Source organism: Bombina bombina, chromosome 6 (genome assembly GCF_027579735.1).
Source record: "Bombina bombina isolate aBomBom1 chromosome 6, aBomBom1.pri, whole genome shotgun sequence".
NCBI classification, from domain to species: Eukaryota; Metazoa; Chordata; class Amphibia; order Anura; family Bombinatoridae; genus Bombina; species Bombina bombina.
In genome coordinates this window covers 730,643,172-730,669,717 of record NC_069504.1, presented here as the reverse complement: position 1 = coordinate 730,669,717, position 26,546 = coordinate 730,643,172, and the positions used below count along the sequence as shown (strand labels likewise).

The window sequence follows — 26,546 nt, the reverse complement described above, 5'->3', positions numbered from 1 at the left end:
GAAAACTGGCTTGGTTGTGAATTGCTGATTCCCTATGCAGGACATTGTTCATCTGGTATTAACCTTGGTATCCTGTTGGTACCGTAACATTTCCCAAATATGAAACTGACAGTCTGCAAAAATGGAAATATACTGATAAACCTGAATCATTGCAAATATAAGTATAAACACATATTTAGAACTTTATATACAAAGTGCCAAACCATAGCTGAGAGTGTCTTAAATAAATGAAACATACTTTCCAAAAGACACTCATCCACATATAGCAGATAGCCAAACCAGTACTGAAACGAGAATCAGTAGAGGTAATGGTATATAAGAGTATATCGTCGATCTGAAAAGGGAGGTAGGAGATGAATCTCTACGACCGATAACAGAGAACCTATGAAATAGATACCCGTTAGGATGACCATTGTATTCAATAGGTGATACTCCCTTCACATCCCTCTGACATTCACTGTACTCTGAGAGGAATCGGGCTTCAAAATGCTGAGAAGCGCATGTCAACGTAGAAATCTTAGCACAAACTTACTTCACCACCTCCATAGGAGGCAAAGTTTGTAAAACTGAATTGTGGGTGTGGTGAGGGGTGTATTTATAGGCATTTTGAGGTTTGGGAAACTTTGCCCCTCCTGGTAGGATTGTATATCCCATACGTCACTAGCTCATGGACTCTTGCCAATTACATGAAAGAAATATATATATATATTTATATTTCTGTCAGATAATGCACCACTTCGCTGAGAAAATTGTTGCAATTACAAATGTTTAGGCATTCTCATGTTTATCTATTTTGTTTGTATTGGAGAAAAAAAGCTAAATCTGGCACATTCAACACAAAACTCCAAAAATGGACTGGACAAAAATATTGGCACCTTCTCAAAATTGTAAGAAATAATTGCATTCCAAGTTTGTTATGCTCCTGCAATTTGTAATTAAACTCACCTGTATCAATTAACAGGTGCTGACAATATAGAAATCACACCAGCAGCCGGTTAAAATGGTGAAAAACTTACTCAACGTTTCTGTTGTGTGTCTCTGTGTGCCACACTGAGCATAGAGAAGAGAAAGAGCAGCAAAGAATTGTCTGAGGATTTGAGAACAAAAATTGTGGAAGAGTATGGACAATCTCAAGGTTACAAGTCCATCTCCAGAGATCTTAATGTTCCTGTGTCCACTGTGCGCAACAGTGTTAAGCAGTTTACAACACATGGCACTGCAGCTAAACTCCCTGGATGTGGACAAAAGAGAAACATTGATCAAAGATTACAACAAAGGATTGTTCAAATGGTGGATAAAGAACCTTGATCAACTTCCAAACAAATTCAAGCTGACCTTCAGGCACAGGGTACAAATGTGTCAGCTTGCACTATACGTTGGCATCTGAATTAAAAGGGAGTCTGTGGTAGAAGACCCAGGAGGACCCCACTGCTGACACACAAACATAAAAAAGGAAGATTGGAGTTTGCCAAAACTTACCTGAGGAAGCCAAAATCCTTTTGGGAGAATGTGCTGTGGACAGACAAAACAAAATTACAGCTTTTTGGTAAAGCCCATCACTCTACTGTTTTCAGAAAAAGAAAATGAGGCTTTTAAAGAAAAGAATACAGTCCCTACAGTCAAACAAGGTGGAGGTTCACTAATGTATTGGGGCTGCTTTGCTGCTTAAGGCACTGGATGTCTTGACTGTGTGCATGGCATTATGAAATCTGAAGACTACCAAAGAATTCTGTGGTGCAATGTAGGGCCCAGTGTCAGAAAGTTGGGTCTTACAGCAGGACAATGGCCCAAAGCACACGTCAAAAAGCACCCAGAAATTGTTTAAGACAAAGCGCTGGAGAGTACTGAACTGGCCAGCAATGAGTCCAGATCTCAATCCCATAGAGCACCTGAGATCACAAAAGAGCAGTTTTTCAAAAGGAACACTTCCAATCTGAGAGACCTGAAGCAGTTGGCAAAAGAAGAGTGGTCCAAAATTCCTGTAGAGAGGTGTAAGAAACTCATTGATGGTTACAGGAGGCAATTGATTTGAATTATTTTCCCTTGCAAGGTGTATCCAGTCCACGGATTCATCCTTTACTTGTGGGATATTCTCATTCCCTACAGGAAGTGGCAAAGAGAGCACACAGCAGAGCTGTCCATATAGCTCCCCCTCTAGCTCCACCCCCCAGTCATTCTCTTTGCCGGCTCTAAGCACTAGGGTCTCTCTCGGGAGGGTGAAGTGAATGTGGTGTTAGATGGCTCAGTGCATGGAGACAATCGGATTAATGGTAGCGGCAATGGACATAGTCCCTTTTGCTCGGATACACCTCAGACCACTGCAACTATTCATGCTCAGTGGAATGGGGATTATGCAGATTTGTCTCCTCAAATTCAGTTGGAACAGGAGACCAGATATTCTCTTCTCTGGTGGTTGTCTCAGGACCACCTGTCTCAGGGAATATGTTTCCGCAGGCCAGAGTGGGTCATTGCAACGACCGACGCCAGTCTGTTAGGCTGGGGTGCGGTCTGGGACTCCCTGAAAGCTCAGGGCTTATGGTCTCGGGAAGAAACGCTTCTCCCGATAAACATTTTGGAACTGAGGGTGATATTCAATGCTCTTCAGGCATGGCCTCAACTAGCTGCGGCCAAATTCATCAGATTTCAGTCGGACAACATCAAGACTGTATCTTACGTCAATCATCAGGGGGGAACAAAGAGTTCCCTAGCGATGATGGAAGTAACCAAGATAATCAGGTGGGCGGAGGACCACTCCTGCCATCTTTCAGCAATTCACATCCCAGGAGTAGACAACTGGGAGGCGGATTTTCTAAGTCGTCAGACTTTTCACCCGGGGGAGTGGGAACTCCACCCGGAGGTATTTGCTCAGCTGACTCAGCTATGGGGCACTCCAGAATTGGATCAGATGGCGTCCCGTCAGAACGCCAAACTTCCTCTCTACGGGTCCAGGTCCCGGGACCCCAAGGCGGTATTGATAGATGCTCTAGCAGCGCCTTGGTCCTCCAATCTGGCTTATGTTTTTCCACCGCAGGAGAAGGCTTTGGTGATTCTGATAGCGCCTGCGTGGCCACGCAGGACTTGGTATGCAGACCTAGTGGACATGTCATCTGTCCTACCATGGACACTGCCAATGAGGCAGGATCTTCTAATACAGGGTACGTTCAAGCATCCAAATTTAGTTTCTCTACGTCTGACTGCTTGGAGATTGAAGCTTAATTCTATCAAAGCGTGGGTTCTCTGAGTCAGTTATAGATACTCTGATTCAGGCTAGAAAGCCTGTCACCAGGAAAATCTACCATAAGATATGGCGGAAATATCTTTGTTGGTGTGAATCCAAGGGTTACTCATGGAGTAAGATTAGGATTCCCAGGATATTGTCCTTTCTCCCAGAAGGATTGGAGAAAGGATTGTCAGCTAGTTCCTTAAAAGGACAAATATCTGCTTTGTTTATCCTGTTACACAAGCGTCTGGCAGAAGTATCAGACGTTCAAGTGTTTGCTCAGGCTTTAGTCAGAATCAAGCCTGTCTATAAACCTGTGGCTCCGCCATGGAGTTTGAATCTAGTTCTTTCAGTTCTTCAAGGGGTTCCGTTTGAACCTTTACATTCCATAGACATTAAGTTGTTATCTTGGAAAGTTTTGTTTTTGGTAGCTATGTCTTCTGCTCGAAGAGTTTCAGAATTATCGGCCTTACAGTGTGATTCACCTTACCTGGTGTTCCACGCAGATAAGGTAGTTTTGCGTACCAAACCTGGTTTTCTTCCTAAAGTTGTTTCTAACAAGAATATTAACCAGGAAATAGTTGTTCCTTCTCTGTGTCCTAATCCATCTTCGAAGAAGGAACGTCTTTTACACAATCTTGATGTAGTTCATGCTTTAAAGTTCTATTTACAAGCAACTAAGGATTTCAGACAAACATCTTCCTTGTTTGTTATCTATTCTGGTAAGAGGAGAGGTCAGAAAGCGACTGCTACCTCTCTTTCCTTTTGGCTGAAAAGCATCATCCGTTTGGCCTATGAGACTGCTGGCCAGCAGCCTCCTGAAAGAATTACTGCTCATTCTACCAGAGCAGTGGCTTCCACATGGGCTTTCAAAAATGAGGCTTCTGTTGAACAGATTTGTAAGGCAGCGACTTGGTCTTCACTGCATACTTTTGCCAAATTTTACAAATTCGATACTTTTGCTTCTTCGGAGGCTATTTTTGGGAGAAAGGTTTTGCAAGCAGTGGTGCCTTCCGTTTAAGGTACCTGTCTTGTTCCCTCCCTTCATCCGTGAACTAAAGCTTTGGTATTGGTATCCCACAAGTAAAGGATGAATCCGTGGACTGGATACACCTTTCAAGAGAAAACAGAATTGATGCTTACCTGATAAATTACTTTCTCTTGCGGTGTATCCAGTCCACGGCCCGCCCTGGAATTTAAGTCAGGTAAAAATTTTTTGTTTAAACTACAGTCACCGCTGCACCCTATGGTTTCTCCTTTTTCTTCCTAACCTTTGGTCGAATGACTGGGGGGTGGAGCTAGAGGGGGAGCTATATGGACAGTTCTGCTGTGTGCTCTCTTTGCCACTTCCTGGCCTAGATTTGGAGTTCGGCGGTAAAAGGGCTGTTAACGCTCCGCGGGCTTTTTTCTGGCCGCACCATAAATTTAACTCTGGTATCGAGAGTTCAAACAAATGCTGCGTTAGGCTCCAAAAAAGGAGCGTAGAGCATTTTTACCGCAAATGCAACTCTCGATACCAGAGTTGCTTACGGACGCGGCCGGCCTCAAAAACGTGCTCGTGCACGATTCCCCCATAGGAAACAATGGGGCTGTTTGAGCTGAAAAAAAACCTAACACCTGCAAAAAAGCAGCGTTCAGCTCCTAACGCAGCCCCATTGTTTCCTATGGGGAAACACTTCCTACGTCTGCACCTAACACTCTAACATGTACCCCGAGTCTAAACACCCCTAACCTTACACTTATTAACCCCTAATCTGCCGCCCCCGCTATCGCTGACCCCTGCATATTTTTTTAAACCCCTAATTTGCCGCTCCGTAAACCGCCGCAACCTACGTTATCCCTATGTACCCCTAATCTGCTGCCCTAACATCGCCGACCCCTATATTATATTTATTAACCCCTAATCTGCCCCCCTCAACGTCGCCGACACCTGCCTACACTTATTAACCCCTAATCTGCCGAGCGGACCTGAGCGCTACTATAATAAAGTTATTAACCCCTAATCCGCCTCACTAACCCTATCATAAATAGTATTAACCCCTAATCTGCCCTCCCTAACATCGCCGACACCTACCTTCAATTATTAACCCCTAATCTTCCGATCGGAGCTCACCGCTATTCTAATAAATGGATTAACCCCTAAAGCTAAGTCTAACCCTAACACTAACACCCCCCTAAGTTAAATATAATTTTTATCTAACAAAATAAATTAACTCTTATTAAATAAATGATTCCTATTTAAAGCTAAATACTTACCTGTAAAATAAATCCTAATATAGCTACAATATAAATTATAATTATATTATAGCTATTTTAGGATTAATATTTATTTTACAGGCAACTTTGTAATTATTTTAACCAGGTACAATAGCTATTAAATAGTTAAGAACTATTTAATAGTTACCTAGTTAAAATAATAACAAATTTACCTGTAAAATAAATCCTAACCTAAGATATAATTAAACCTAACACTACCCTATCAATAAAATAATTAAATAAACTACCTACAATTACCTACAATTAACCTAACACTACACTATCAATAAATTAATTAAACACAATTCCTACAAATAAATACAATTAAATAAACTAGCTAAAGTACAAAAAATAAAAAAGAACTAAGTTACAGAAAATAAAAAAATATTTACAAACATAATAAAAATATTACAACAATTTTAAACTAATTACACCTACTCTAAGCCCCCTAATAAAATAACAAAGCCCCCCAAAATAAAAAATTCCCTACCCTATTCTAAATTAAAAAAGTTACAAGCTCTTTTACCTTACCAGCCCTGAACAGGGCCCTTTGCGGGGCATGCCCCAAGAATTTCAGCTCTTTTGCCTGTAAAAAAAAACATACAATACCCCCCCCCCAACATTACAACCCACCACCCACATACCCCTAATCTAACCCAAACCCCCCTTAAATAAACCTAACACTAATCCCCTGAAGATCTTCCTACCTTGTCTTCACCATCCAGGTATCACCGATCCGTCCTGGCTCCAAGATCTTCATCCAACCCAAGCGGGGGTTGGCGATCCATAATCCGGTGCTGAAGAGGTCCAGAAGAGGCTCCAAAGTCTTCCTCCTATCCGGCAAGAAGAGGACATCCGGACCGGCAAACATCTTCTCCAAGCGGCATCTTCGATCTTCTTCCATCCGGAGCGAAGTGGCAGGATCCTGAAGACCTCCAGCGCGGAACATCCATCCGGACCGACGACTGAACGACGAATGACTGTTCCTTTAAGGGACGTCATCCAAGATGGCGTCCCTCGAATTCCGATTGGCTGATAGGATTCTATCAGCCAATCGGAATTAAGGTAGGAATTTTCTGATTGGCTGATGGAATCAGCCAATCAGAATCAAGTTCAATCCTATTGGCTGATCCAATCAGCCAATCAGATTGAGCTCGCATTCTATTGGCTGTTCCGATCAGCCAATAGAATGCGAGCTCAATCTGATTGGCTGATTGGATCGGCCAATCGGATTGAACTAGATTCTGATTGGCTGATTCCATCAGCCAATCAGAAAATTCCTACCTTAATTCCGATTGGCTGATAGAATCCTATCAGCCAATCGGAATTCGAGGGACGCCATCTTGGATGACGTCCCTTAAAGGAACAGTCATTCGTCGTTCAGTCGTCGGTCCGGATGGATGTTCCGCGCTGGAGGTCTTCAGGATCCTGCCACTTCGCTCCGGATGGAAGAAGATCGAAGATGCCGCTTGGAGAAGATGTTTGCCGGTCCGGATGTCCTCTTCTTGCCGGATAGGAGGAAGACTTTGGAGCCTCTTCTGGACCTCTTCAGCACCGGATTATGGATCGCCAACCCCCGCTTGGGTTGGATGAAGATCTTGGAGCCAGGACGGATCGGTGATACCTGGATGGTGAAGACAAGGTAGGAAGATCTTCAGGGGATTAGTGTTAGGTTTATTTAAGGGGGGTTTGGGTTAGATTAGGGGTATGTGGGTGGTGGGTTGTAATGTTGGGGGGGGGGTATTGTATGTTTTTTTTTACAGGCAAAAGAGCTGAAATTCTTGGGGCATGCCCCGCAAAGGGCCCTGTTCAGGGCTGGTAAGGTAAAAGAGCTTGTAACTTTTTTAATTTAGAATAGGGTAGGGAATTTTTTATTTTGGGGGGCTTTGTTATTTTATTAGGGGGCTTAGAGTAGGTGTAATTAGTTTAAAATTGTTGTAATATTTTTCTTATGTTTGTAAATATTTTTTTATTTTCTGTAACTTAGTTCTTTTTTATTTTTTGTACTTTAGCTAGTTTATTTAATTGTATTTATTTGTAGGAATTGTGTTTAATTAATTTATTGATAGTGTAGTGTTAGGTTAATTGTAGGTAATTGTAGGTAGTTTATTTAATTATTTTATTGATAGGGTAGTGTTAGGTTTAATTATATCTTAGGTTAGGATTTATTTTACAGGTAAATTTGTTATTATTTTAACTAGGTAACTATTAAATAGTTCTTAACTATTTAATAGCTATTGTACCTGGTTAAAATAATTACAAAGTTGCCTGTAAAATAAATATTAATCCTAAAATAGCTATAATATAATTATAATTTATATTGTAGCTATATTAGGGTTTATTTTACAGGTAAGTATTTAGCTTTAAATAGGAATCATTTATTTAATAAGAGTTAATTTATTTCGTTAGATAAAAATTATATTTAACTTAGGGGGGTGTTAGTGTTAGGGTTAGACTTAGCTTTAGGGGTTAATCCATTTATTAGAATAGCGGTGAGCTCCGATCGGAAGATTAGGGGTTAATAATTGAAGGTAGGTGTCGGCGATGTTAGGGAGGGCAGATTAGGGGTTAATACTATTTATGATAGGGTTAGTGAGGCGGATTAGGGGTTAATAACTTTATTATAGTAGCGCTCAGGTCCGCTCGGCAGATTAGGAGTTAATAAGTGTAGGCAGGTGTCGGCGACGTTGTGGGGGGCAGATTAGGGGTTAATAAATATAATATAGGGGTCGGCGGTGTTAGGGGTAGCAGATTAGGGGTACATAGGGATAACGTAGGTGGCGGCGCTTTGCGGTCGGAAGATTAGGGGTTAATTATTTTAAGTAGCTGGCGGCGATGTTGTGGGGGGCAGGTTAGGGGTTAATAAATAGAATATAGGGGTCGGCGGTGTTAGGGGTAGCAGATTAGGGGTACATAAGTATAACGTAGGTGGCGGTCGGCAGATTAGGGGTTAAAAATTTTAATCGAGTGGCGGCGATGTGGGGGGAGCTCGGTTTAGGGGTACATAGGTAGTTTATGGGTGTTAGTGTACTTTAGGGTACAGTAGTTAAGAGCTTTATAAACCGGCGTTAGCCAGAAAGCTCTTAACTCCTGCTATTTTCAGGCGGCTGGAATCTTGTCGTTAGAGCTCTAACGCTCACTTCAGAAACGACTCTAAATACCAGCGTTAGAAAGATCCCATTGAAAAGATAGGCTACGCAAATGGCGTAGGGGGATCTGCGGTATGGAAAAGTCGCGGCTGAAAAGTGAGCGTTAGACCCTTTAATCACTGACTCCAAATACCAGCGGGCGCCCAAAACCAGCGTTAGGAGCCTCTAACGCTGGTTTTGACGGCTACCGCCGAACTCCAAATCTAGGCCCCTGTAGGGAATGAGAATATCCCACAAGTAAAGGATGAATCCGTGGACTGGATACACCGCAAGAGAAAGTAATTTATCAGGTAAGCATAAATTCTGTTTTTTCCAAAGGGCGTTCTACAAAATATTAAATTGAGGGTGCCAATAATTTTGTCCAGTTGATATTTGGAGTTTTGTGTGGAATGTATCAGATTTGGCTTTTTCCCCCTACTTTTTTGTGTCATACCAATACAGACAAAAGAAATATAAACATGAGCGCCTAAATTAACTGTAATTGCAACAGTTTTCTGGGCGAACTGGTGCATTATCTGACAGAAATGCAGGGATGCCAATATTTTTGTCCATGACATTTTCAAGAAACAGTATTGAGATTTAGGTAGTGGATGATAAAGAAAACTTTCTATCCATAGACAAAGTATGGTGTAGATCACCATCTCAAATGCACTTTACGCAATTTTGTTTCAAAATGCACCCAGAAATGGTTTAAGACAAAGTGCTGGAGAGTACTGAACTATCTCAAAACAGAACCCTTCCAATCTGAGAGACCTGTCGCAGTTAGTGAAAGAAAAGTGGTCCAAAATTCCAGTAGAGATGTGTAAGAATCTAATTTATGGTTACAGGAAGCGATTTCAGTTTTTTTTCCCAAGGGATTTGCTACCAAATATTAAATTAAAGGTAGCCAATAATTTTGTCCAGTTCATTTTTTGAGTTTTGCGTGGAATGTTTCAAATTTGGCTTTTTTCTCTCTACTTTTTTGTGTCATACCAATACAAACAAAAGAAATAAACATGAGAATGCCTAAACATTTGTAATTGCAACAATTGCAACATTTTTCTGGATGAAGTGGTGCATTATCTGACAGAAATGCAGGGGTGCCAATATTTTTGGACATGACTGTATATTTATATAAATATGTATATTCATACATGTATACACAAATAAACACATAAATATACATAAATAAAAACAGAGAATTGCTCATCCTGGGAATGAAAAATAGCATAATAGCTTGTTCTAAAAAAAAAAATTTGATTAAAAACAAGGGTACTTTAATTCATCAAAATTTACATTTCACTCATGCTGTGAAAAAAAACTTACCTTTTAATCTTGACAGCAGCTCCAGCTTCCTCCACCCGTCGCAAAGCCTCTTCCTGGGTCTAAAATTAGGAATCCGGCTTCCTCCAATCACGGCATTGAATCAGACACTGATTCCCCCAGGGGGGAAGCTGTGATTGGAGGATGACGTATCCATCATTTCTGACATCAGAAATGGCTTGTGTCGACCGTGGGAAGCTGGAGCTGCTGTCTAGATTAAAAGGTAAGAATTTTTTCACAACACGAGTGAAATGTAAATTTTTATGAATTAAAGGGCCCCTGTTTTTAATCAAATTTTTAAAAACTGGGCACTTTAGCATCAAAATTTACATTCACTTTAATAGTGCAGTCCAGCCCCATAATACCAGACAACGAGAGAAACTGCAAAACCCCAGACGTACATTTCAGCCTATTGTGGGCTTCATCAGTGTGGTGCACACTGAGCAATGACTCCACGTCTGACTTCCCACATCACCCTTAGGGAGACCTCCCTCAGGGCCATCATTTGCATAAATAAAAACAGAGAAGCGCTCAACCTGGTTTCTCACGTTCAAAGAGGGATTGCCTGGTATCATTTTTATTCAATATTATTATTAGTATTTACTGTAAACATTTTACATTCCAATGTTTTTCACATAGGGGAAAATGTTCTTTGTATTTTTAAATTGATATTCCTATATATTTCTGTATATATCTATACTTGCATATATTCATATAGCTATATAGGTATAACTATATATTTAAAAAATATATATACAGGTATACCTCACTTTACAGCGCTTCACTTTACAGCGCTTAGCTAATACAGCGCTTTGTGGAGCTGAAGTTCAACCTCCAAGGATTTTAAAACAGTGCTGTAATCTTCGTGAGATTGCAAGAAAAGTGACTGGCACCATTTTGTTATGATTAGTTCACTCTGTTTACAGCATTACAGTGCAATCTGTGTCTCAGTGCTATACTCTGGCAAATTGTACTACAGTGATTGTCACTATTTTACAGGTACAGTATTTATTGAATACTGTGCTGTGCGAGTGTTAAACTAAACTTAGCGCTATTGTACACCTAATATAAGTTAGTTAAAACATGTTTTTAAGTCTTTAAACACACTGGCAAGTGAAAAGAAAGCCAAAACTGCCTTGTTTCACTTTAAGGCGGTTTTCACTTTACAGCGGGGCTCCGGTCCCTAACCCGCTGTATGAGCGGGGTATACCTGTATATGTATATATGTAGAAATATATATTTAAAAATAAAAAGAATATTTTCTTCTATGTGAAAAAAATTGTAAAATATGTGTACTTAATTTCGGGTTTTGCGCTCTAGGTCTAACGTGGTTTCGTGTTAGTGCACATGAAGAAATAGTGTTCTGTAAACATTATTTATAAAATATTGAAATAATATTTTTATTAAATATTAATAATTATTATAGTTACTGAAAAAGATACAGTACATATATATTCAAATTTATTTTTAGAATTTTTAAGAACATTTATTAAAGTTAAGGTCAAACACATAGAACCTAAAATGGGCCAACATTTTTTACTTTAAAAATTGCTAACTTTTTCACAAACTTTGGGTTTCTCAATGAAATTATTTACATAGCACTTGTGCAAACATTGTACAAATGGTTGTAAAAGCTTCTCTGTGATCCCCTTTGTTCAGAAATAGCAGACATATAGTTTTGACATTGTTTTTTGGTAATTAGAATGCCACTCATTGCAGCTGCGCACCACACTTCTATTATTTCCGGCGTTGAAGGGGTTAATATCGTAGCTTGAAAGGTTGATTTTAGCTTTAGTGTAGAGATTACCCTCCCACCTTACACTTCCCACCCCCTGATCCCTCCCAAACAGCTCTCTTCCCTCCCTCAACCCCACTGGTCACCCCATCTTAAGTACTGGCAGACAGCCTGACAATATAAAAATGTAAGGCTTTTTTTTAATATATTTTTTTTAATGCTGTATTTTATTTAATTAAAATTTTCTGTAGTGTAGTGGTCCCCCCACCTCCCCCCTCCTGCGATCATTAGGTAGGCCCCCCACACCCCCACCCTTTTTGTTCTGTAGCGTAGTGCCCCTTGCCTCCCCCTATCTTTATTTTTCATTTCTCTTTGTGTAGGGTCCTCCCACTCTCTCGCCCTCCCTCCCCGCTCTGATGCTGGGCCGCCACCCACGTCTCAGATTCTCTTCCACACCTCCCGCCAGCACCAGCAGATGATCGTTACACACAGTGACACAGATGATCTGGCTTCAGCGCAACTGCTAATCATTTCTGGGTTTTTATAAGAATTTAAAACTAAAGTTCAAATCACATTTTTAAAGGGACATGAAACCCACATTTTTCTTTCACGATCCAGGTTCAGAGCATTTAACAAGACAATTCTGTTGTCTTGCTATAAAATAAAGTGTAAACATGTTAAAGGCTAACCATGGTCATTGTGTTAGCCAAACCTGCATTGTTTTGCATTTCATTGTCTGATAAACTGAAGCCAATTAGGGACAGACCCAAAATTTTTATAGAGCTTCCAATTTTAAACAACTTTCATGCTTCATTCTCTTGATATCCTTGGTTAAAGGAGCAGCAATGCACTACTAGGAGCTAGCTGAATGCATATGGAGAGCCAATGAAAAGTCATATATGTGCAGCCACCAATCAGCATCTAGCTCCCAGAAGCACAGTGCTGTTTCTGAGCCTACCCAGGTATGCTTTACAACAAAGGATGCCAAAGAACAAAACTAATTATATCATATAAGTAAATTGGAAAGTTGTTTAAAATTACATGTTCTATTTGAATCAGGAAAGACAAATTTTGAGTTTCACGTCCCTTTAACCTTGTGCAGTTCCAATTCTGAGACTTATAAAACCCACAATTTTTCAGATTTAAATTACACAAAATGGGGCAAAATAAATAATGAAAGCATAATCTAAAAATGCTTTGGTAGACATAAATAAGCATCTTGTATTAGAATCTCAAGGTATTAATTAACCTTTAACGTGTATTTGTACTATTTTTTGATTTTGTAAATTTTAGTAGTACATAGTAAATCCATTTATAGTAACTATTTTATTACAGTATCTCACAAAAGTGAGTACACCCTTCACATTTTTGTAAATATTTTATTATATCTTTTCATGTGACAACACTGAAGAAATTACACTTTGTTACAATGTAAAGTAGTGAGTGTACAGCCTGCAGGGCTGCCATCAGGGGGTGACAGGGGTGACTCCTGTCAGGGGCCCAATGGGCAAGAACTAAAAAAAAAAAAAAAAAAGTTGGTACTACAGCAGAGTGCTAATTGAGCATGGGAAATGCTATTACAAGGAGTAAAGTATTAGCATTTGAGAGGATTTCTGAGTGTGCACTAAACCACTATGCACAGTGTGAGACAGACTTGGCACTTTGTTTGTACAGTGTGTGCCTGAGTCAGACAGAACATCGCTTTCATTTGCAGAGGAGGTATGACTTACTTAGCAAATGTTTTTTTTTTCTTTGTGCAACTTTGGATTGTAACTTCAGTGTGGTAGTAGTTGTATGGTGAGGCCATGGGTCCATAAAAACACATTTTTATTTAGCAGCAGTGTATTTATGATTGTTTGACAATGCTGTAGAAATTCTATATTTAAAACCATGCAGAAATGTTTCCTCCTCAATACACAAATGGTAGGTGCCCTTTTGGCAGATATGTATATATATATATATATATATATATATATATATATATATATTACATTCCAGTTTACTGCCCCTTTATGCAAGGACTTTCCAGATGCAAGTAGGCATTTAAGATTTTTACATCTGCATAACATGTTATACTCTAAGATTGCTCAGTGTTTGAAATAAGACAGGTTAACTTAAAACTGTTCAGTTTACACTACAGCTGACTTAATTTTGAAATACATACCAACAAGCCTAAATCCTGCATTTAACCAGATCTAATGGTATGATTACCACAGCTTATGGTTCCACCAAGACCATATAGAGTACAGCATTTTCAAAATCCATAAGTACAGCTGACAGATGGGAAAATTTGTACACTATATTTGAAGTGGTGCTGTTGTTTGGGGAAAATGGGGAAAAATCAAACAAATATATGTCAGTACTTTTCTTCATCTAGCCATCTACCCAGATCATTAATGTACAATTTTGAATTCACAGAATTATTTTTGTTTGCACATTTACAAATATGATTCTTTAAAAAGTGATCTCTGTACTGTTGATTTAGGGGGTGCAAGGTGCATAAATGTTTCCTCCTGTGAGTGTTTTTGTGGGTGTCTGTGTTTATGTCTTTGTGCTTTGGTTTGTGTCTCTATGAGTGTGTATGTATTTTTATTCTGTGCGTCTCTTTGTGAGGGTGGTTGTTTATGTCTTTGTGCATTTTATGTGGATGTCTGTGAGGGTGTGTGCATATGTCTTTGAGCTTTTTCTATGGGTGTCTCTGTGAGGGTGTGTGTATGTTTGTCTTTGTGTATTTTCTCTGGATGCCTCTGTGAGGGTGAGGGTGGGTGTGTATGTCTGTGTTTTCTGTGGATGTCTCTGTGAGGGTGTGTGTGTGTGTGTATGTATGTATGTCTGTGTTTTCTGTGGATGTCTCTGTGAGGGTGTGTGTTTTCTGTGGGTGTCTCTGTGAGGGTGTGTGTATGTCTTTGTGTGTTTTCTGTGGATGTCTCAGTGAGGGTGTGTATGTATGTCTTTCTGTGTTTTATGTGGTTGTCTCTATGTGAGTGTATGTCTTTGTGTGTTTTCTGAGGCTGTCTCTGTCGGTGTTTCCTTAGGTGTATGTGCAAGTTTGACTTTGTTATGTGTGTGTGTGTGTCCATTGTCTGTTCCTTTTTAGGACATTTTGACCTTACTACTGATTATTCACATCTTTCTACAAACTTTGAGACTAATGAGACCTTTCCGGAAGTCACCAATCTACCATTTAACCTTTAAATTATTGTTTAGGCAGTTCAGGGCCCTTCCTTTTAGCCACTGCATGCTGTTGTCATCATTTCGTTGGCATCTTCCTTTACAAAAAGATAATCAGAACTCCATATTTTGTTTTCTAAATCTCCTTTTTTTACAAAACTGTAGTTTACCTCATTACTTGTCATGTCAATGTAAACAAGTGCTGAGTTTCTGTTTGGGTTTCTGTGTCTGAGTGTGTTTCTTTGCGTGTCTGCTAGAGTGTCTATATGTGAATCCTTATGTGTGAGTGTGTGTTTCAGTGTATGAGTGTGTCTGTGTGTTTGTATGTTACTACCTTTACAACATTTCCAAATTTAAACAGACACTTAAGAATAAAGTGCATATACGTTTTAGTCACTTGGTCAAAAATTGCACATGTCAGAGGAGGGGGCTCACACTCTCTCATACTAGTCACTGAAAGATCAACATGACACCTCATGGCAAAGAACTCTCTGTGGATCTGAAAAAAATATTTTTTTGCTCTACATAAAGATGGCCTAGGCTATAAAAAGTGTAAATTTACTGTCCCATCAAAATAACTTAACACACAGCCATTAATGTCTAAACCGTTGGCAACAAAAGTGAGTACACCCCTAAGTGGAAATGTCCAAATTGGGCCCAATTAGCCATTTTCCCTCCCTGGTGTCATGTGACTCGATAGTGTTACAAGGTCTCAGGTAGGAATGGGGAGCAGGGGCATTAAATTTGGTGTTATCGCTCTCACACTCTCTCATACTAGTCACTGAAAGATCAACATGACACCTCATGGCAAAGAACTCTCTGTGGATCTGAAAAAAATATTTTTTTGCTCTACATAAAGATGGCCTAGGCTATAAAAAGATTGCCAAGACCCTGAAACTGAGCTGCAGCATGGTGGGCAAGACCATACAGCGGTTTTACAGGACAGGTTCCACTTAGAACAGTCCTCACCATGGTTGACCAAAGAAGTTGAGTGCACGTTCTCAGCGTCATATCCAGAAGTTGTCTTTGGGAAATAGACGTATGAGTGCTGCCAGCATTGCTGCAGAGGTTGAAGGGGTGGGGGGGTCAGTGCTCAGACCATACGCCGCACCCTGCATCAAACTGGTCTGCATGGCTGTTGTCCCAGAAGGAAGCCTCTTCTAAAGATGATGCAAAAGAAAGCCCGCAAACAGTTTGCTGAAGACAAGCAGACTTACTGTAACCATGTCCTGTGGTCCGATGAGACCAAGATAAACGTATTTGGTCCAGATGGTGTCAAGCATGTGTGGCGGCATCCAGCTGAGGAGTACAAAGACAAGTGTGTCTTGCCTACAGTCAAGCATTGTGGTGGGAGTGTCATGGTGTGGGCCTGCATGAGTGCTGCCGGCACTGGGGAGCAACAGTTCAATAAGGGAACCATGAATGCCAACATGTACTGTGACATACTGAAGCAGAGCATGATCCCCTCTCTTCAGAGCTTGGGCCACAGGGCAGTATTCCAACATGATAATGACCCCAAACACACCTCTAAGACAACCACTGCATTGCTAAAGAAGCTGAGAGTAAAGGTGATGGACTGGCCAAGCATATCTTCAGACCTAGACCCTATTGAGCATCTGTGGGGCATCCTCAAACAAAAAGTGGGGGAGCGCAAGGTCTCTAGCATCCACCAGCTCTGTGATGTCGTCATGGAGGAGTGGAAGAGGACTCCAGTGGCAGCCTGTGAAGCTCTGGTGACCTCCATGCCCAAGAGGGTTAAGGCAGTGCTGGAAAATAATGGTGGCTACACAAAAAATTGACATTTTGGACCCAATTTGGACATTTCCACTTAGGGGTGTACTCACTTTTGTTGCCAACGGTTTAGACATTAATGGCTGTGTGTTGAGTTATTTTGAGGGGACATCAAATTTACACTGCTATACAGGCTGTACACTCACTAATTTACATTGTAGCAAAGTGTCATTTCTTCAGTGTTGCCACATGAAAAGATATAATAAAATATTTACAAAAATATCAGGGGTGTACTCACTTTTGTGAGATACTGTATGTATTTTTAAATAGAATATGATTGTAATCAAACTGTAATTTTAAGTGTGTAATCTTTTGCATGAGTGCAAGAAAATGTCATGTGGCCCTTGGCTAAACCCACCAATGGTTACTGGGCCTACATATAAAAATATTTGCCCTCACCCTGCAAATAGATAAATTCAAAATATATCATGTAAAAAAATCTGTAATTTGGTGCATTACTACATTGTAGATAATGGTTTTCAAGTGCAAAATATCTGACTGAGTTTGGCTGTGCAACGACAGAAGCAACTTTAGAAAACCATACACAGAGACTGGAATGTATTGAAATTTGAAAATTGTTTTCATATAGTAATAAATGAATAAATGACACTAAGTTTAACACATTTTAATTCTTTAAAATGCAGATTATTAGATGGAGTATAAATCTATGTATATATGTACAAAGTATCACATCTTACACCCAACCCATTCCAAAGTGCAGCAGAACACCGCATTGCCTTCCCCTGAGAGAAGCTTGTTTAATGCCTCCTCTCCCAGGTACAAAATTATAGGTTCAAGACCTTCCATATACGAACAGGTACATTTACAAATATTTTGTTTTTTTCTAAAGTATCTACTTCACCTCTCTCTTCCTATATATATATATATCACTCATCCATCCACACTCCCTTTCTTTCTTGTATTTTATTCCAATGCTCCAATGTTCATTTTGCCACAATACTGTACACAAGCATCATTTCATATTATATTATTCACTCTGTCACCAAATACTATTTATATTGAGTGGTGACTTTTTCTAAGGGAAAAGTAGTGGACAGTACTATATACTGTAAATTACATCTATTAGTTTCTCTCTCTTTTTTATTTTTTCACCATCTCCATTTATTCTCTTCATGAAGTGCATTTTTTTTCTCTTCTTCCCCCCCCCCCCCCCATCCCAGTTGAGTTGGTGGACATTCCAGACTATTAAAGGCTTGGGAATAAGTCCTTCTTTTTTACAGATAAAAAGGGTAAATCTCCAATTCACAAAGGGTGATCTTAGAAATAGATTGAGAGGCTGAGGATACAGAATATAATGTAAAGACCACAAATTCTCAAGTGGGAGACCCCAGAATTGTCCCCGTAGATTCTTTGGTCGTCATTTAGATTTGTGCTGAGTTGATTCTGCAAAGATAGATAGAAAAATATTTTACTGTTTTTAATAGCAGTGGTGCATTAATCTTTTGTGCTGCCCTAGGTACTGGAAAATTTTCTTTCCTTTGAATTCCCAACCCCCACCAAAATGAATTCATATTTACCTTAAAAAAATTCACAAACAAATTCTATGGACAAATGGAGTTATTCTGTAACACCATTTGACAACCAGATATCATTGATTTGTAATAATAAATGAAGAGTATAGGTAAGGGAATGAATCATGACATATAACTACCTACTCAATATTTTCTTTCCCCTAAATCATGCTGCCCTAGGCACAGGACTAGTAGGCCTAGACCAAAATAAATCCCTGGTACCAACAAGTGAATTAGTGACAATCTTGAATGTTGGTAATACTCCAGAAGTCAGTGAGTTATCACCTATTTTAAAATCTCTCACTGGAGTACAGCTCTCAGGTCTTACTGTGTCAGTACTGTGAATGATTTCTCTTTTTACTATTTATTGTGTATTTAATATACACTTGCATATCACTATATAACAGGTTATTGCTTGATTAATAAGGCATGTTATTTATAATCCTTACGAATGATACCTCTGTACATACTGTATTAACAACAGTAGAAGTACTATACCTCAGACACGCAGATCCTGAACTCTGGAGAACTGTTGTTCTTAATGTCCTGTAGAAATACATTTTTAAACATTAATCAACAATCTTTGAGCGGCATCTTTAAAAACTCTCCATGCAAAATCACTAAGCATGTTATTTCTATTCACTGTCTAAGTGTATAAGAGAAATTACCCATTTTTCTCTTTAAGTGATTGCTAAACAGGTACTTGTGCTGGGCAATTGGCTATTTAACTAGTTACTTCATATTATAGGACAATTCACCTTCTAATCTTATTCTTAATGCCAACTGTTTGTTATTATGTCCAAAGTGCGTAGTAAGTTATCTCTTTATATTTCCAGATTCTATAACATTTTGACTTCATAAAACTTATGATGGAGACATATGAGCTGTTTCTCTATATCCCTTCCACCATTAATCCTATAGTATATGGCCAAAAGTATGTAATTATATATCTGACCATAACACCTATATGAGCTTGTTCATTGGCATTAATATGGAGTTGCCCCCTTCTTTCGGCTATAACAGCCACCACTCTTCTGGGAAGGCTTTCCACAAGATTTTGGAATGTTTGTTGGAATTTGTGATATTCAGCCAAAAACAGCATTTGTGAAGTCAGACACTGATGTGGGACGAGAAGGCCTGACTTGCAATCAGCATTCCAACTTATCCCAAATATGTACAATGGGGCTTAGGTCAGGGCTCTGTGCAGGCCACTCAAGTTACTCCACACCAAATTAGCCGAACCATGTTTTCAGGTACCAAACTTTGTGCACAGGGGCCGAGTCTTACTGAAACAGTAAAGACCTCCCAAAACTGTTGCCACAAATTTGGAAGCTCTCAATAGTATACAATGTCTTTGTATCCTGTAGCTTTAAGATAACTCTTCATTGTAACTGACGGCCAATCCCAAACACTAAAAAAACAGCTCTATACCATTATCTGTCCTCTACAAAACTTTATAGTAGGCACTATTCATTTGGGTAGATTGCGTTCTTCTAGCATCCTCCACACCAGATTCCTCCACCAGACATCCAGATAGTAAAGCATTATTCATCACTCCAGAGAACACATTTCCACTGTGCTAGAGTCCAGCTGAGATGAGCTTTACTCCAGCCAAAACTTGGCATTGTGTATTTTGATGTGAGGCTTGTGCACAGCTGCTTGGCCTTGGAAACCCATTTTATGAAGCTTCCAATGCACAGTTCTTGTGCTGATGTTTCTTCCAGAGGCAGCTTGGAACTATGTAGTGACTGATGCAATAGATGATAAGCGATTTTTAGGTGCTTCAGCACTCAGCAGCCCCGTACTGTGAGGTTGAGGTCTACCACTTCATGGCTGGGCTACTGTTGCTCCTAGATGCTTCCACTTAAGATGAACAGCACTTACAGTTGACAGGAAAGATCTAGTAGGTAGGGCAAAAATTTCACAAACTGACTGGCAAAGGTGGCATCCAAAGACAGTGCCAAGTTTAGCATCACTGAGCTCTTCAGAACAGCCCACTGTACTACCAAATGTTTGTCAATGGAGATTTCATTGCTATGTGCTGTATTTTATGCACCTGTTAGCAATGGGTACGACTAAAACACTTGAACTCAATAATTAGTAGGGGTGTCCACATACTTTTGGCCATGTTTTCTATAAAAAAGACTTTAACGTCTACACAATTTGCTCAACCCATGAACCATTACCCCTCCCTATCTGTGGGATCACTAAATCCTTAATCACATACCTGCAGAGAGGTGCAGATGCGAGGGTTACTTTCATACACAGTGTTACTGTCACTCTGATTGTCTGGAAGGGGATCTTTCCTTTCTGGTTTTGGAAGACTGGTAGTGAGTGGGGTACGAGGAGTGCTCTTTACATGAACAACATCTGTACCATTCCCAAAAGCATTAATAGCATTTTCTGAAAATGAATAAAATAAACAAATTAGAGCAGAACAGTGTAATATACTTCAGCATATGATAGAATGTTCCTTTCTGATAAGGTGCTATGTGCCATGTTAGTCAAAAATCAAATGCGCATAAATTCATTTTAATTTTTAATATAAGCATTTTGTAGTACACATGTATTAGCAAAAATGCTCATAGTATCAGCAATCACTGTTTCCCTGTCCTGAGCAGGACACAGCTAATATCTGGCAGCAAAATGCATATGACATATTTGATTGGTTCTCCAGCCATGTCCTTCTCAGGAGTGGCAAATCATTGTAGCTCCTGAGCAAGAATACTTTTGTGGGTTAACACATTGTTACCAAGAAACATAAATTCAATAATATAATTCTTAAACCCAAATTTTTTCTTTAATGATTCAAATAGAGCATGCAAGTTTAAGCAACTTTCTAACTGAATCATACTATCACTTTTTCTTCGTTCTCTTGCTATCTTTATTTAAAAAGCAGCAATTTAAAGCTTAGGAGCCAGCCCGTTTTAGGTTCAGCACCCTAGATAGTGCTTGTTTAATGGTGGCTACATTTAGCAAACCAATAAGCAAGCATAACCCAGGTTCTGAACCAAAAATGAACTGGCTCTTAAGCTTTACATTCCTGCTTTTTAAACAAAGATAGCAAGAGAACAAAGAAACATTGATAATAGGTGTAAATTAGAAAGTTGCTTAAAATTGCATGCTCTATCTGAATTATTAAAGAAAGAAAATTGGGTTTAGTGTCCCTTTAAACAAATCTGTTTAGGGATATAAAACCCATTGTTTTTCTTTCATGATTCATATAGATCATATTAGTTTAAACAACTTTCCAATTTACTTATTATCAAATTTGCTTCATGGCAGCTAGCTGAACACAGCAGGTGAGCCAATTACAAGAGGCAAAAATATACAGCCACCAATCAGCTGCTAGCTCCCTGTAGTGCATTGCTGCTCATAAACCTACCTAGGTATGCTTTTAAACTTAGGAATACTGAGAGAACAAAGCAAATTAGTTAAAAGAAGTACATTGCAAAGTTGTTTAAATTTGCACGTTCTATCTGAATCATGAAAGTTTAATATTGACTTTACTGTACCTTTAAATAAAGTAGTAGCACATTTTTTAAAAAATATTTTCAATGGAACACAGATTTGGCCTGGCAGATGTGATCGAACCTTGGGTTTTAACTACTGTTTTACTTAAAGGGACATAAAAGTCAAAATTAAACATTCATATTTCAGCTAGGGCATGTGATTTTATGTGTTTCAATTTACTTATATTATCGAATTGACTTCATTTTTTTATATTCTTTGTTTAAAAGTGTACCTTGGTAGACTCACAAACAGTGAGACGCCTCTTATCATTGGTTTATATCTGCCATGTCCCAGTAGTGCTTTGGTGTTCTGGAGCTGACTTTATATATGTGTGTAACCTCTATGCAGGGGTTTAAACATATAATTATATGCAATAATTAATAAATTAGAGCATTTTCTTTCTGCAGTTTTATGCCCCTTACAGAACACATTCCACCTAGTCATCTCTTCTGCATCGTTTAATTTCTCTACCACTACTGCTGTAAAGTGTAACATTTTCACGTTCCATTTGAGCTATGCATTCTTCCCTCTCTCACTTCTCTTTAGCACTGTTATTCCTACCTTTATTTATTACCCTCTATTATTTACTCACTTAGACAACGGTTATTAGTGAATTCTTTCAGGTATGTCTCACACTCTGTCTCCAGCTCTCCACTCCCTTTACAAGTACACCAAGGTCCAATAGACAGCGAGTGTGGGTCAGAGTCCAGGAAATTCAAGGCTACGTCAAATCCTACAAAAAGACAATCAATAAATAACATCCACTCACATCTAAAACATTAAATGGATACAGCCAAAAGGAAAAGCTACTTTGTGAAAGGGTGAAATGTAACATTCTAATATTTTATATCTGCTGTTTATTTGATCAGAACTAAAGATATATAATTAGTTGTGGCCCTATGAGACCTGACTCTTAAAGGGACTCTAAACACTAAGGGCTAGATTATGAGTGGAGCACTAAAAATCGCTTGGGTGCAAGTGACATTAGCGCTCCACTGAGTAATACCAGCACACGCTAATGTTCACTGGTATTACCAGAAAATCGCAATGCAAATGCAAAGATGCCTAGTGCAGTTGTTTTAAAAAAAGCTAAAAAAAAAATGTAATAAAAAAACTACAATGCCCCCTATTTTGAGGGCATTTGGGGCACTTTTAGAAAATTAACCAGAGATTGGATCTCTGGTTAATTTTCAGAGCGCTAATTGCTACAGCGAACTTGCGGTAGCAATAACCAGCCACTTGTAATAGCTGGTTAATTATCAGACGCCCGCAAACAGGCAAATTTGCTTGTTTGCGGGCCCTCGGTAATTTAGCCCTCCACTTGTAATTTGGCCTTAAATACATTTCATGCATTTCCCCTAAACATGGGTGCTGATATTTTGGAAATTAGGTTTTGGTACAGATATCTGAAGGAGAGTTGCTGCACATGTGCAATCACGTCAGCACTGAAATGCAGTAAAAGCAGGATTTCAACATGGCCGCACCAATAACTAGTGGTAGGCGAGGAACAACCTTAATACTAAGTTTATATAGAGCTAGATTACAAGTGGAGCAATATTTTGCGTTTTCGCTATAGCAAAAATTCAGCTAGGATTTTCATTTTTGCGCTAGTTGGGTTGCGCTGGTATTAAAAGTTGAAAGAAACTGTTTTTCAAAATCTGAAAATCGCGATTGCATTTACACATTCAACCATAACAACACTACACTATCGCACAAACACTATTGCATATTCGCATTTCCCATAGAAGTCAACGGAGATAAAAAAAATAATAATTAAAAAAAAATACCTCACTGTCACACAAACAACATAGCAAATTCTCATTAGCGCTAACCTGACATGAATATAGGAATATTTCATTTTCAGTGTTCTTCACATAACGGAATATTTTCTATTTATTCATAAATAAATATTTCTACATAGATCTGATGGTTTATTAAACAAATATATATTTGTACCTATATATATATATATATATATATATATATATATATATATATATATATATATATATAAATATATCCTCGATGTGTATCTGCACTCACAATGCAAAGTAGGGTCATCAACCAGGGTGCGAGGTCAATTATATTCACAGTCTGTTCCAATTAGGGACTGCACTCACTGGATTTGGATCAAAACTTAATTTATTAATATATTATGGTAACGGTTCGAGGGTCCCTGGTCTGAGGACGAGGTCTGTGTACCTCGAAATGTTACCATAATATATTAATAAATTAAGTTTTGATCCAAATCCAGTGAGTGCAGTCCTTAATTGGAACAGACTGTATATATATATATATATATATATATATATATATATATATATATATATATATATATATATATATATATATATATATATAAATGATTATAGATAGGTATAGAAATATACATATATATATAGTAATATCTATTTAGAAATACTTAGAACATATTTCCCTATGTAAAGAACATTGGAATGTGTATGTTTTTAGAAGTTTTCATCTACTTAACTGCAAAGGGCTCCAATGCTCCTATATATATGTATATACATACATATCCTTATTTAGACTTGTATATGAATGTATCTCAACGTTAAAACCCTTTTGTGGCTTTTTTTTTTCTAACACCCGAAATCTCATATCTTTGAGCCCGTATAACTTTTGTGTGCAATATTTTTTTTTAATAATTTTTATTAGACAGTGTTAATATGAGTATAAGTGTACTTTGTAATGTATTTTTGAAGTGCTCTGTACAACTTTTTATTTTTGGAAAACAGTTAACCACAGCTCTGAGATCGCAGTAAAGATTCTTGCGTAAATCAAGATTGCGCTAGCGAATCATGATTGCGATCTACTTGTAATATCAGCTCAATGGAAAGGGGGAGCAAATTATTACGATAACGCTAGCGCAATCGTTTGCACGCCACTTGTAATTTAGCCCATAATGTTTTTAATGTTTAATGTCCATTTCAGTAGAGGCAGAGAGAAGACAGCATGAACCTTGTCTATCCATAAAAGCTAGCATTATAACTTCTGATTGGATGTAGCGCTCTGCTTTATTAATGGGAGTGACATCAGTGGATGAGTGGGGTGGAGGATGAGTAACTTAAAGGGACATGATACCCAAATGTTGAAGCACTTGAAAGTGATGCAACATAGCTGTAAAAAGCTGACTAGAAAATATCACCTGAACAGCTATATGTAAAAAAGGAAGATATTTTACCTCAATTCTCACCCCACTATAAAGAGACTTTAAGCAGCCAATCAGGATGCTATTCCCAGTACTTGCAAGGGAATGTGCATCTGAAATGTGCATGCACAGTCATGGTGTTTTTCTATTCAGTTTAAAAGGACATTGTACACTAGATTTTTCTTTGCATAAATGTTTTGTAGATGATCCATTTATATAGCCCATCTGGGTGTGTTTTTGCAAAAATGTACAGTTTTGCCATTTTTTAAATAACATTGTACTGATTTTTAGACTCGCAACCAAGCCCCAAAGTTTTAGATGTATACTGATGTATACAGACTTCAAAATGCTTCTGTTTGTATAATGCGTCTTTTCATATGCAGAGGAGGGGCAGGGAGGTTCTGCTCTCAGCCTAGGGTTGCCACCTTTTGCCCAGAAAATTCCTGGACACTTTTTAAGTGGGCGTGGAGAGGGTGTGTCTAAGGGCGTGGCTTGGGGGCGTGGCTTCTCACAGCCTCAAATTCATTATGAAATCAATTTATATATATATATATATATATATATATATATATATATATATATATATATAAAATATAGATTATATATATATATACATATATATATATATATATATATATATATTTTGTTAGAAAAAAGGAGGGGCACCTGCGCTAAAAACTCTAACACTTGGTGAGTAATGGCTATTTTTGCAACAATAGTAGTAATAGTGATATATGTGCGTGCTGCCTCTGATACAGTGTACCCGTGTCACTGTTAAGAATGTGGATGGAAAAGAGAAAATCAAAAAGGGCGCACAGCTAGGCACTAGAATAAAAATTGACTATTAGTAAAGTAGGTATGTAGTTTTCAGACCTATGTGGTTATAGTAACAGGATAATAAAAATAATAATAATAATAATGTCTTTTTAGAATAATAATAATAATGTTCTTTTTAGAACTCATCAGTAGGAGATAGATAGACAGAAATCTATCTCCTACTGATGAGTTCTAAAAAGAACGAAACAGGCTTGTACAAGGACATTATTATTATTATTATTTTTATTATCCTGTTACTATAACCACATAGGTCTGAAAACTACATACCTACTTTACTAATAGTCAATTTTTATTCTAGTGCCTAGCTGTGCGCCCTTTTTGATTTTCTCTTTTCCATCCACATATATATATATATATATATATATAATATATATAATATATATATTATATTATATTTACACATAATTAAGCCCCCCCCCCAAAAAAAATGACTATACCAATTTGAAAAAACAGCAGACACAGCCAAGTATTACTCACAGTTTCTCTGTGGCTGCACTGCACTTGTTGGCTTAGGGCCGGCTGGGGAAAGGGCTCCAGGATTCTTTCTAAAGGCTGCTGCTGTTGCAGAGGACCTACAGACAGAGGTAGTGGAACCACAAAGGTGACTGGCCATGTTTCGGCATGCAGCCCGCGGCCACCGCACCACAACACCTGCCTCTCTCTGCCGCTTTCAGTAGGATGTGACATCACGACTCCCCTCCTCGATCCTCTTCCCCCCTCCCACTGTCCCACACCATCCTCTGTCTCTCCTCCAGACTCCACCCATCCATTTTTTTTAGTAACCCCGGGCTAAGCACTCCTTTGGCCAGCTAATTTTTTGTAAAGTCTGTGCTCACTGCTGCTTGCTGTGCCAGGGGAGCACTCAGCCCGG

At 38.7% G+C, this 26,546-nt stretch overlaps 1 protein-coding gene across 1 annotated transcript in view; it reads right to left on the bottom strand.

Annotated features, from left to right (window-relative positions):
* Positions 1-17,234: 17,234 nt before the first annotated feature.
* Positions 17,235-26,546, bottom strand: part of GFRA2 (GDNF family receptor alpha 2) — a 106,878-nt gene continuing 97,566 nt past the window's right edge. The window contains exons 6-9 of the mRNA XM_053717937.1: positions 22,262-22,402; positions 20,384-20,559; positions 18,655-18,702; positions 17,235-18,028 (exon numbers count right to left, since the gene is read on the bottom strand). Of these exons, the coding sequence (XP_053573912.1) occupies positions 17,903-18,028; positions 18,655-18,702; positions 20,384-20,559; positions 22,262-22,402 (491 nt within the window). The 3' untranslated portion in view covers positions 17,235-17,902. The remainder of the gene's footprint in view (positions 18,029-18,654; positions 18,703-20,383; positions 20,560-22,261; positions 22,403-26,546) is intronic.